This window comes from Cervus canadensis, chromosome 6, assembly GCF_019320065.1.
Source record: "Cervus canadensis isolate Bull #8, Minnesota chromosome 6, ASM1932006v1, whole genome shotgun sequence".
Lineage (NCBI taxonomy): Eukaryota > Metazoa > Chordata > Mammalia > Artiodactyla > Cervidae > Cervus > Cervus canadensis.
Genome location: NC_057391.1, coordinates 15,243,412 through 15,256,988, shown reverse-complemented (window position 1 = coordinate 15,256,988; position 13,577 = coordinate 15,243,412). Strand labels below are relative to the sequence as shown.

The following is a 13,577-nucleotide window of genomic DNA, read 5'->3' as shown; positions in this document are numbered from 1 at the left end:
CCAAAATAACTGGTGAAGTCAACTTTTATAACTGATATTTATAGAAAATGAAGCTCTTTAGCAAATACCCCTTTCAAAGTCTATAAGCAGAAAACAAGTCTGGAAGGACATCAAGAGTTTGATTCTCAAATCCACAAGAGACACTTTTGTTACGAAAAAACACTTAGGTCTTTCATTTTGCACTATAGCATAAATAATTTCTTGAGAACAAATGCAGAAACAGAAGTAACACTAGCCTTAGGGACAGTTAATTCAAGTTGAAATCCCTATGCACCATTCACTAGTCATGTGACGTGGGCAAGTTATTTGTTTCTGAGCATGTTTCTTCATTTTAAAATGGAGATTTAAGTACCATTTTTCTCACATTTTTCTTACAATGGTGATAAGAATACATACATTCAATAAGCACTTCCTATGTACCAGGATGTCATACATGCTTTTCAAACATCATCTCATTTATTCTTATATTTAACACCCTTCCTCTGAGGCAGGAACAATTATAATCCCATTTTGCAGACAGGGAAACTAGAAATAAAGGATTAAGTAATTTTCTCAAAGATACAGTTATTATGATATAATACATGCTAAATGCCTTGCATATAAATAACTAGTAGGAGCTAAGAAGTAGCTCTTGTCCCTTTCATCATGACTATTAGTGTTTAAAGAGGATAAATTCACATCCACTTTGATCTTCTGCTTTATATCCTTAGGATATAAAATGATGCTTTTGGGGGGATACTAAGTTCAGAGACAAAATAATCCTTCCTTGAAGATGCTGTCCCAACACAAAACTCCTGCAAATTTCTCATGTTAAAATAACTATAAAGAGTTTGCCCTTACACTGCTTGTTAAACTCATCAATCATCATTTGTCGTAGGTGATGTCGTCTCTCTAATGCTTCAATCAGCCTGGGAAGAGTCTGCTCGTCATTGACATCCAGAAGTTCGCAGGATGGCAGAGGTGGGAAACTTTGTAAAACCACTTCTGAAACCAGTGGTTCTGTATGGAGTTGTTTAAAAAAAAAGTCACACAGGAGAGAAAGTGTTATTCAAACAAGTTTAACACTGGTAAGAGCCCCAGTCCAATTAACAGTGTACTTTGTTGGGCTCATCATATTTCCTTAAAAATGAGATGAATTGTAAAGAAGAAAAAAATGTCAGAGTATATAATAAAAGAAATGTGATTTATACTTTGGTTCAGACTTTTTTTTGCTCTTGTTTGTTGAGGGGAAAGAAAGTGAACAGTTTTCTTAAGTGAAATAGATTTTAAAAAAGAGAGAGACAGAGACAGACTCATCAGCAGGCAGATGACACCATAGCAGCTCATACCGTCTCCAACAGGACCTGCCCGGGCCTGGTTTCTGTATCGCCTCCCCGGTGTTAAACCACATATGGCCTTGTCTGTTGGTCTTGCTACTTCAACTTCTTGGGTCACTTCTGCAAATCTCATTACTTGCTAAGATACAACATAGGGTTTGATTTTGTTTATATGTATAAGTGTTTCTAGTCTTTCTTCAGAAATTAGTAAATGAGACAGTAATATATTGGTTATTAGTTCACTTCTGTAACCAGTGGTTCTGTATCAATTTTTAAAATGTTCAAAATGTTATTTTCACATGTAAATAGTTTTGTCTATAGAAACTCAGATTTCATAAAGGCATTAAAATTACCAAGCTTTCTTCATAATCTTCGGCCTTTGGATTCACACACACAATCAGGCGTACTTTCCCTTCCCCGTCAAAATAGTTCTTGAACAGATGGGTTAACTTTGAATCTCGATATGGAACCATCTATAAATATATCCAAACCCAAATACATCAGGCAGAAACTGCACACAAACAAAGCTATACAAAATATACAAACAACCAGAGGCCGCCGCTCACCCTGTTGGTGCCGTAAGTCTGGTTCTCTCTCAGGACCTCCATGCATGTCCGCAGTGTCATAAGTGACTGGTTAATGTTACCTGGCAGAAAAATGCACACAGAAGGCATCTGAAGACACTGACGGAGTAGCCAGAGTACGGTCTGTTTGTCTGTGAAATATCTACTTCATACAACTCTCAGATGGAAATTAAAATCACAGATTTTAGTGGGCTCAGCTTAAAGAACTGTCCATATCTGACAGTGTTGCAGGAGAGTGTAAGTACCAGGATTCTTATGTAAAGACTCTCCACTGAATGTAACATTATACTTCATGACCCGCAAAGTTTCTTTCAAATCTTAAATACCATGAAAGAGTATATGAGTACAGATGTTTAATATCCTCTAAAGCATGCCCATATTTCAGGCCACAGTTGGCTCCATCCAGACATTGATGTCTCCCTTGCACCAGAAGGAGCTCCTGTTTCTACCAGTCAAGGCGTCTCAAGAGCCAACTAAATCTGTTCCCTCTATATCTAAAGAAGGTTTCTTGGGCAGCATGCTTGTTAGTCCTGGCCACTCGTTTGAATTTCTGAGTCAGGGCAAGTCTGACAGATCTATCAAGCCAACAATACAGGAGATCTCACCTGCAGAGACCCCAAAGCATTACAACACAGAAAAGTTTTTCACTTTGAAACCATGCTTTCATTCTTGGCCACCTTTCAAAATACAGAGCTCATCTGTGCCTCCGTGATAATCCATGATTCGTGCTTTCTCTTCCTTGACCCCAGCTCGCACTGTCCTTCCTCCTCTTCTTCCATGTGTTCTTCAAAACCCATATCCCCATTAATAGACTTGCCATACCCTCAGAACGCTCACAGAATGATCCATTTCATCTCTTTCTCTAATGGCCACTTGTGATCTGGATGTTGTCCATGGGTACACTTCAGGGAATGTGCATACATGGATGGGAAGTAAATACATCTTTTTTCTTACTAACTGCTGAAATTTAGCTGTTTCTTCAATTATGAATGTAGGCCAAACACCTATAGTAATGGTAGTAGTACTACTTGTGGTTTCTAATCAACAGAAGTCACAGATACTTTTATAACAGTTTATTGCTTATCTCAAGATACTTACATTCATTACTACTTTGAAATTATGTAGTTACAGACATGGTGTCAGGTTTAAGGCATTAATAAAGTATATAAATTACTATATGACAGAGGTGTTAAGAATACTTTTAAAAACACATTTCAGTCTAATTGGTTTCTTTTGAAATCCTGTATTTTATGTTATACATTCTAAAATATTCTGGATCATATCCACAGACTTCACCCCACCCATGATGCAAAGCCCTACAACCTTGTTTTTATTTCCCAGAAGAGTGGTGCTTCCCCTGTAGTCTTGTGAATAAAAGTTGCCTGCTTTCTAAGCCTGACATAGTAAAAGGATGGTGAGCAGCAGGAGGCCAGCAGCATTTTCCTAGTCCCTTGCTGTTGCCTTCAGACACATTCCCCTTACACGCCAGCTCCTGGGTCAGCTTCAGCATCTAACAGGAATGTCACTCTAACATGCCATCAGAGGCCCCGACCTCAAGTCCAGGAAATCTTTCTCTCTTTACCATTATAGCCACGCCCTGAACCTTGTCGCTCAGAACTCCGAAACCTCTAGAAATCTGAGGTTGTCACATATGCCCCAGCCACAAACTAGCCCCAGTATAGTTTTAACTCCCTAACCATGTCACCTCTTCCCCATCATGTCAACACTGATATGGTTTCTGTTCTTGTCTCCAAAGCATCAGAACCCTCAGGTTTCTTCTTTCCTTCCAGTCCAGCTAAACCTGCTTTCCTAAGGTTAATCCTTCTTCTTGTGATCTGGATTCTAGATGCTTTGTCTTTTTATATAGACATATATAAAGTGTGTGTGTTTTTAGTCCTGGGCCATTAAACCTGGGGCTTCCTAGGTGGCTCAGTGGTAAAGAATTTGCCTGTCAATGCAGGAGACACAAGAGATGCAGGTTCAATTCCTGGGTTGGGAAAATCCCCTGGAGTAGGAAATGGCAACTCCAGTATTCTTGCCTGGAAAATCCCATGGACAGAGGAGCCTGATGGGCTATAGTCCATCAGGCCACAGAGAATCAGACACGACTGAACACGCACGCGGAACACCTAAGCCAGGGCGCCACAGCTGCTGAGCCCATGCACTGCAACTACCGAAGCCCGTGCGCTCTAGAGCCCCTGCTCCTCAACAAGAGAAGCCACCACAGTGAGAAGCCTGCACACTGCAACTGGAGAGCAGACCCCCCTCGATGCAACCAGAGAAAACCCGGGCAGCAGTGAAGACTCAGCACAGCAAAAAATAAAAAATTATTTTAAAAAGTGTGTGTTTAGTCACTTCATAACTCCAAGTCACCTGGCTATCCGCCCCAACTCTCCTTCCCAGACTCAAGGATCTACTGTCCTCGAGACCCTGCCCTCAGAATGTTCCTCTTTGTACTCCATGAATAATCTTTCCCATTGCTTCAATCATGTCTTCACTGCACAACCTAAACCTACAAACCTCAAGCCAAATCTCTCTCCTTCCATATCTCTCTACCTCTGCATCCAATTGCTAGGCACCTACACTTGAATAAATGGAATATGTTCAACACAAAACTCTTAGCTGCCCACACCTGCACCTCAAACTACTCCTCCTCAATCAAGATTTTCTTTGGTTTATCCTCCTCTCTCCCTTCCTCTCCACATCCAGGTGGGCCTGCTTCCAAACTAGCTCTTAGTTTTGGCTGACCTTTGCCTCCAGGTGACAGGACTGCTCATATGAATTACTGCAAAAGGTTCCCAACTGCTTTTCATCTCTCTACACTTGCCTCTGATAAATTAATCTACTACACTGGGAAAATCTTTTTAAAACTGATCGTTCACTGGCTGTGTAACAGCAGAAAGATACAAGTTTTGGAAGTTCAACCAACCTGGGTTCGAACCAGGCTCTAACCTTGGGAAAATTACTTAACCTCTTCCAGTCTGACAAAATGGGTATGATCCAATCCTGGAAAGTCAGAATCAAGAAATCAAGCCCATATATAGTAGATGCTATAATAAATACTCAGCCCTTAATAACTGGTAGTCACCATTATTCCTTCAACAAGAAATTCACACTAATATGATAGTCAAGGGTCTTCATGGACTTGCCTTGCCCTCCGGCCTCAGTGGTCACAGTTCACCAACCCACACCCTCCACTTCAGCTACCCTGGCCCTGCCGTGTTCTCCCAGGGGTGGTGACTTTAATTCTATCGCTCTTCTAAGAGCTGACGCCTCATCAGCTCCACGCGTTCTTCCCCAAGGCCCCATCTCACATACAGCCCCAGAATGGATGGAACAGCCCTGCTCTGTATCCCCACAGCACCTGCTGCTCACCTCCCTCACCTTCTACTAGCAATTTGCCTCTTTTGTACTAGATATGTGTTCAATTCCTGTAACAAAGTAGGTACTCCATAAATGTTATTAGCATAAATCATATCATAAATGGCTGTACTAAATGAAAAATTAAGAAAAACACAGATTTCAACTGGCTTTTGTGTTCAAAGATTTTTCCTATCTCCATAAGCCAATTTACCACTGTGAATGTTGGAGGAACTATTAAATCACTTAATTTTATGGGCCCAGTACTGGTACTCTAGCCATAGATATAACACTTTCAACAGGAATGTAACTTACTTTCTATTTAGTCACTTTTCCTCATTCTTAGCCTTCCGTGGTGGCTTAGTCAGTAAAGAATCTGCCTGCAATGCAGGAGACCACCTGCAGTGTAGGAGACGCAGGTTCGATCCCTGAATTGGAAAGATCCCCTGGAGAAGGAAATGACAACCCACTCCAGTATTCTTGCCTGGAAAATCTCATGAACAGAGGAGTCCATGGGGTCAACAAGAGTCAGGTATGACTTAGCAACTAAACCACCACCTCATTCTTAAAGAAATTAGTGTGTTGTAATAGATCAACATGAAACCAGCATAGCTAAAGAAAAAGCACTAGTCACTTAACTTAGCCTCTAAATTTTTAGTCAAATTGAAGACAGTTAGGCTTAAACCATCAATAAGCAGGCAATAAACTGGCACTGCAAGTTTCTGAAAGTTGTAGCAATAAGTAAATACTATGCTTTGCTCACCAGCTTCACGTAATCTGTTCCCTTCTGCTTTTGTCCGGTTAGTTCTTTCACTTCCAGCAAGATCTACCAAAGACAACTGGCTAATAGTGATTTGTTCTTTTTCCTGAAGGGAAGATAATGCCAATCTCATGAATTATAACTGGTTTACAGTGTTCTTTAAATATATTCAAGTGAAATTAAGTCTTAGGAATATAAGGTTTGCATAATACAAAAAGCATTATAAGGGGGAAGGATACATATTTTGGGGGAACAGTTTACTAAAAGCATATGATAAATATCCCCATGACATTACTTGCAGACTATGTTACACTGTAAGCTCCACAAGAACAGGAACTGTCTTTTAACCACTTCATCTCCAGCACCTTGCACAGTTCCCAGCACTCAGCAGGAGCTCAATAAATGTCTGCTAAATAGTTTAGAGCAAGACTAAATATTTGTATAATGAGATATTTAATAATCTTATAGCCTAATAATTTCATAATACTCTAATAACTTTCATAAGAAAGTCAGACACATAACTGATATAAAATATGTTATGATTCATTGTTTTTCTCTGAAGACTCATTTTGAATGTAGAAATAGCTTATTACATAGAAATTGTTTATTATGTAGAGGAGTTTATTACAGCTCGGTAAGACAGCTAGTAAATGCATAGAAACCAGAATTCAAATCCTGGTGGTCTTTAGTACCATGCTGTACCATCTACTGCCACCTGAAAACCTTCGTGATACACCACAATTTCATGGTATGTTTTGAATGGGATTACATTTTCATACCTTAAACTAACTAAATGATTTTTACATTCAGGCTCAGATGCTGTTACTAATTCATATAAGCCTTGCAGCATGACAGGCCCAGCATTAAACAGCGACCAGCAGCTGCGTGCTCCACTGGCCTGTCACCAAGAGAGAACAGTCTAGAATTGACCACTCCTGAAAAGTTTGTTGGTAACACTTTAAAACCGGGAATAATTTCTACATACAAAATGAGTCTTCAGAGAAAAACAATGATCATAACATTTTATCTCCTCTATTAGATATTTATAAAGATTTGTAAACCTTTTTCACAACAAAATTCCAGGTTCTAAGATTTAATAGCTGGTTTCCTAGAACAAGAGTTTCCCCAGTGGCTCAGATGGTAAAGAATCTGCCTACAATGTGGGAGACCCAGGTTCGATTCCTGGGTCGGGAAGATCCCCTGGAGAAGGGCATGGCAACCCACTTCAGTATTCTTGCCTAGAAAATCCCGTGGACAGAGGAGCCTGGCGGGTTACAGTCCATGAGGTCTCAAAGAGTCGGACATGAGTGACTAACACTTCCTGAAACTATACTACCTAATTAGTGAAACATTTTTTTTAAAATGTCATCACCTACACATAAGATAATTTTAGCACAATATTCAGTGTAATGAAACCTTCATGATTTAACTCTAATCCCTAAATTAAGGATTCAGAACAGGAAAAACTCTACACATTAAACCTTTACCTGTAAGACGTTGTCTCCATCTGCATCCAAGGGAGCCTGAACTAATTTAATGTTGAACACACTATGGGAACGGCTGGACTCATGATTCAAATGTGTGTTAGCAATTCGTCGCTTTTTCTGGCCTACGGTGACAGAGAAATCATTGCTTGCTTCAGTGTATATACTTTCTACCAAACTAAAAAGTATTGTCAGTAGAGAAGCAGCTTTCAGGATTATATTTATCACTTTATATATTTGTACTTCTAACTCTGCTTCTAACCTCTCCAGAAAACTTCAAAAGCCTCCTCAGTAGATTTCACTTCTACTTCCGTACATCCTGCAACGTACATGTTATGGTTCTTGTCTTCACGAAGCAGTTTAGATTGTGGAGGTCTAGGGGAAAGAAAAAAACATTAGTTTCCTAAACTATCTCAGGACTTAAGGACTAAAATGTCAGGCAACATGATATCCATTCTTACAAAGGGAATAAGCCTAAGCAAGACTCCAGAAGAATATTACACTTGGATAAGAATAAGGATATACAGTTAAGATTAGTTACATAACAGGAATCTATTTTGTTATAAAAGCTTTGCTCTAATTCGTTCCTATAAAGCACATGAAACAACACTTACTAAACAGAGATCAAAGTAGTAGTAAGCACCATCACATGCAAAGGTTAGGCATCAAAATCTAGCATTTTCTTAATTTTAAAAGATCAACAGATCAAGCTGGTTCTGTCAACAAAAAAACAAATTCAGAAGGAGTTTGGTATATACCAGGAGTGGCAATCCTTTTAAAGTGGCTGGTCAAGTTTTACTCTTAAGGTAGGATGAAGATGCGAAAGATGCTGCCTGTTTGGCCTCAGTCGTGTGAACAGTGGGGGCAGATGCAGTTACCAGCCACCATTATTCAGCCAATGGCGGATTTCTCAGGAAGGCGGGGCTTAGAGGTAGCAGCCGGCCCAGGACCAATGAAAAATCGCCTACATGCGAACATGCCACAAATGCCAACCACTAGTATAACTGCACCCTTCTCCTTAAGAAAAGAGTCAACACATCACATACACAAAATCTGTGTTCCTCATGGGTGTGCTGCAACTGTTCCACCTACCAAAGGAATAAGGCAGAAGTTACTGTTTCTGCAGCAGCCATCTCATAACAACACATTCAGTCTAGAGTATGTGACACTTACAATGAGTCAGATCTTAAAAATTCTCCTTCATTGTATTAAAAACTAAACCTCAATTCAGCTTCAAAAAAAAAAAAAAGGTTAAACACCACCCTAACAAAATGAATTCACTGCCAAATAAGCACCCTGTGAGTTCATTCAAGGTGTTACAGGAAGGTTACAAGGCATGCACTCACATTTGTCAGTCTTTATGTACATAATAAAAACAAGATAGGCTTCTTAGAAAACAGCCTCATTTGGAACAGATCAAACAGAAACTTGGTGCATGTGCAGATGTGAAAGTGATTAATGACATTAAAAAAGCCTAGGAAAACGGGTACACACAACCGACACTTTAAACAAGTAAGTAAGTAGTCTGTGGGGGTCTAGTCGCTAAGTCGTGTCCAACCCTTGCAGCTCCATGGACTGTAGGCTGCCAGGCTCCTCTGTCCATAGGATTTCCCAGGCAAGAATACTGGAATGGGTTGCTATTTCCTTCTCCAGGGGGCCTTTCCAACCCAGGGATCGAACCCAGGTCTCCTGCATTGCAGGCGGATTCTTTACCATCTGAGCCACCAGGCAAGCCTGATAATAATTAGTCTATAAAGTCTTTAATATTAAGTTAAAAACTAATTAGTCTATAAACTCTTTAATATATATATTATAATATAAAGTAGAAATACTGACACATCAGTGTAATGGTTTTTCAAATCTAGCTGTTCCTTCACTAATACCTGATTGAGTCATATACCGAAAAGTTAAATATATAATACAGGTCTTCAACATTATTTATGTCTTAAGAGGCCCTAACAAAGACAGCACTGAAGACAAGCATTTAGCTTAAGACTATGAATAAGATATTGTTATTAGACATGAGATTCCGGAGTCCACTCTGGCACAAAGGTAATTTGTAATGCCAGACTGTAACTGGCCTTCAGTCTCAGCAGGACAAGACTCAAGGAAATCTAAGGAATAATCTTTTAACTCTGGTGCAATGACAATACGGATGTCACTTCTGATTAATCAATGATGGAAAGTCTGTGACTACTAGTTGTGCAGACAGCAGCTTTAGGCTCCATTCTGTGGAGATCACCAGGACACAGATTAGAGGCTGCAAATTCCCAACATTAAGTGTTAGGTTCTTGAAAGGTAGCCCCAAGGCACATCTATAGGGACACTTCTTTATACAATTAAGATCCTTCTCAAAATGTAGCCGAGGGCCAAGAGTTTTCAAAAGTAAAGTCTTACGGGGAATATTCTCCTCAGGTACTTTAACCCACTGGTTTTCCTAATACAACTAACTAAATATCAAGTAAATAACAGAACTATTCACCACACACCAACTGCATGATATATGAGTTATATTTCATTTTGAAAACAGAAGTAAGCTTTATCCCCATTTATAGCTGAGGAAACTAAGGTCACTGATGTGAAGTGACTTCGTCAAGGTTAGTCAGCTAAAAAGGGACTCTCTCCACTACTTACTTAGGCTTTATGGGATCAAACGGCATCTCTTCCAATAGATCATATATGTAATTATTATATATTTCAATATAAGAGACAAATACACCGTAGACACTATCTTCATCAACCTCTTCTGCTTTGCAAAATTCTTGTACATTTATCATATCTGCAAACTCTGGATCTACTTGTCGTCTGAAAAAAGAAAAAAGTCTCAATCTCATCTTAAACATTTTAGTCATAAATGACCTCTATTACAAGCAAGACTGCACAGAGCAACTTTACTCATACTCATGGCTGGGCCACCAGTTCTCCCATGTCTTCCCAGATACACAGCACAGACTTTTACACCTTCTTTCACCCAGAGTGGCACCTTCTCCATACACAGTCATTCAAGGGCAGTGCATTCAAAACCAAATAGAACATCTGAGCAAACATAATTAAGAACAGCCCTCAACTTTTATCTCACTAAAGTCAACTGTCAGACCAACTTCTCCACTTCTGACCACCAGACAGGGTTCCTGTGAGGCCAGTATTACAAAACAGAATTACTTACTTGCTAGAGGGGGTCTTTGGATTGGGTGTGGCTTCTCTTTTCTGCCGTTCTAATAAAGCATCAACTTCACATTGTATATCCATACTATTCCTATCATTAGATTTAAAAACCTAAAGTGAGGGCAAAAACCAGACCATAATTTTTAGACTTTGTCATAAATAGTAAATATATTTAAGAAACAAGATAGTTTACATTTAAACATATTTAAGGTTTTAAAAGGTATTCAGTGCCTTGGTTCTTCCTTAATAATATTGTATTCACAGGTATTTTGGCACCTATATCTTTTAGTGAGAGTCATAATACAATTTAAAAAAAACACACACACTTACATATCGTTTAGCTTGAAAAGACCCTATACTGTTAAAGAGCATGTCCAAACAGCGAGGAAGCAGCCCTCCTTCCCCTGGAGAACCAGTCATAGTGTGAGTTTTTCCGCTTCCCGTCACACCATATGTAAAAAGGAGACCTACAACATAACAAGTCACAATTATATAGTAAAAGTCATAATAGGTTGTATCTTGAAAGTTCTTCACTTATAATATTTCTAATACTGCATTAGAAAACACTTAATATTAACTAGTCAATGCCTCAATAAATAAGGTAAATGCCGACAACCATAAACAGAGAAATCACAGTAAAACAGTAATAGCGGGAGCCTTTGACAGCCCACTTACATCAATGGACAGACCATCCACACAGAAAATCAATAAGGAAACACAGGCCTTATATAACACTTCATCCTGAAGAGACTTAACTGATATTTATAGAACATTCTGTCCAAAAGCAACAGAATACACATTCTTCGCCGGTGCACGTGAAACATTCTCCAGGATAGATCATATGCTGGATAACAAAATAAGTTTCAGTAAATTTAAGAAAATTGAAATCATATCAGGCCTCTTTTCTGACCACAACACTAAGAGTTAAAAATCGATCACAAGAAAAAAAACTGTCAAAAATCCCCAAACAAGTGGAGGCTAAACGATGCTACTAAACAACTGATAGATCACTGAACAAATCAGAGAAAATGAAAAAATACCTAGAGATAAATGACAACAAAAACATAATATTTAAAAACCTATAAAGAAATCAAAAAGAAAATCAACATAATAATCAAAAACCTATGTGATGCAGGAAAAGCAGTTCTAACAGGGAAGTTTATAGCAATACAGTCTTACCTCAGAAAACAAGAAAAATCTCAAACAACTTAACCTTACACCTAAAGCAACTTCGTAGCTCAGTCGGTAAAGAATCCACCTGCAGATTCTTTCTGTAGGAGAATGCAAGAGACCCAGGTTCAATTCCTGGGTCGGGAAGATCCCCTGGAAAAGGAAATGGCAACCCACTCCGGTGTTCTTGCCAGGAGAATCCCATGGATAGTGGAACCTGGCAGGCTACAGTCAGTCCATGGGGTCGCAAGTGCAGGACACAACTTAAGAGACTAAACCACCACCACCACCAAAGCAACTAGATAAAGAACAACCAAAACCCAAAGCAGGTAGAAGGAAAGAATTTATAAAGATCAGAGCAGATTTAAACAGAGATGAAGAAAACAATAGAAAGAAGCAATGAAACTAAAATCTGGTTTGCTGACCAATCACAAGTACTGAAATTGAAACTGACTGGAAAAATCCAAACAAAAAAAGTCCAGATGCCCATGGCTCCAAAGGTAAATATCATCAAACATTTAAAGAAGAGTCAATATCTATCCCTCTGAAAATATCCCAAAAAATTGCAGAGGAAGGAATAATCCCATTCTATGAGGCCATTATAATCCTGATAAAAAAGTCAAGAATACCTCAAAAAAAAAAAATTACACAGATAAATACGCTGCTCATCTTCTGATAAACAAAGACACAGAAATCCTCAGCAAAGTACTAGTAAAGCGAACCTAACAATACATTAAAAGGATCACACACCATGATCAAGAGGGATTTATCCCAGGTATGCAACAATTTTTCAATATCTGCAGATCAGTGTGATACACTACATTAACAAACTGAAGAATAAAAGCCATATGATCATCTCAATAGGTGCAGAAATGCCTTTGAAAAAATTCAACAAGCATTTGATAAACTGTCCAGAAAGTGGGTACTAAGGGAACACAATAAAGGCCATATGTGAAAAACCTACAGCTAACGTCAACTTACTCAATGGTGAAAAGTGGAATGAATTCCCATTAAGCTCAGGAACAAGAAAAGAATATCCACTATTGCCAGTTTTATTCAACATAGTTTTGGAAGTCCTAGAAGAAGAAAGAAAAGGAATCCAAACTGGAAAAGAAGATCCAACAATCCCACTACTGGGAATATACCTAGAGAAAACTATAATTCAAAAAGATACATGCCCCTCAGTGTTCACTGCAGGACTATTTACAATAGCCAGGACATGGAAGCAACCTAAATTTCCATCAACAGAGGAAGAGATAAAGAAATTGTGGTATACATACACATGGAATATTACTCAGCCATTAACATGAATGAAATAATTCCATTTGCATAATATTGATGAACCTGTAGATTATCAGACTAAGTGGAATTAAGTCAAATTTCACATGATATTGCTTATATGCAGAATCTAAAAAAAATAAAAATGATAAATGTACCTATTTACAAAACAGAAACAAACTCACAGGCTTAGAAAACAAACTTAACGGGGTTACCAAAGGGGAGGGGTAAATTGGTAGTTTGGGATTGACATAAACACACCACTCATTTAAAACAGATCACCAACAAGGACCTACTATAGCACAGGGAACTCTAGTCAATATTATGTAATAACCTAAATGGGAAAAGAATCTGAAAAAGAACAGATACAAGTATACACAGAGGTGAACCACTTTGCTGTACACTAACATGACATTCTTAATCAACTATACTCCAATATAAAACATAAATCTTAAAAAGA

The 13,577-nt window shown here is 38.7% G+C and overlaps 1 protein-coding gene across 5 annotated transcripts in view; it reads right to left on the bottom strand.

Annotated features, from left to right (window-relative positions):
- The window catches only part of KIF23 (kinesin family member 23), a 41,534-nt gene that overhangs the window by 8,088 nt on the left and 19,869 nt on the right, over positions 1 to 13,577 (bottom strand). For 3 of the 5 annotated variants that reach the window (XM_043470922.1, XM_043470920.1, XM_043470924.1), the window contains exons 5-15: positions 11,000 to 11,136; positions 10,671 to 10,780; positions 10,139 to 10,309; positions 8,551 to 8,592; positions 7,767 to 7,879; positions 7,508 to 7,629; positions 6,024 to 6,126; positions 1,883 to 1,962; positions 1,670 to 1,789; positions 1,329 to 1,455; positions 841 to 999 (exon numbers count right to left, since the gene is read on the bottom strand). In XM_043470922.1, coding sequence (XP_043326857.1) covers positions 841 to 999; positions 1,329 to 1,455; positions 1,670 to 1,789; positions 1,883 to 1,962; positions 6,024 to 6,126; positions 7,508 to 7,629; positions 7,767 to 7,879; positions 8,551 to 8,592; positions 10,139 to 10,309; positions 10,671 to 10,780; positions 11,000 to 11,136 — 1,284 coding nt within the window. The remainder of the gene's footprint in view (positions 1 to 840; positions 1,000 to 1,328; positions 1,456 to 1,669; positions 1,790 to 1,882; positions 1,963 to 6,023; positions 6,127 to 7,507; positions 7,630 to 7,766; positions 7,880 to 8,550; positions 8,593 to 10,138; positions 10,310 to 10,670; positions 10,781 to 10,999; positions 11,137 to 13,577) is intronic. The other 2 variants (XM_043470923.1, XM_043470921.1) reach the window with 1 other exon arrangement.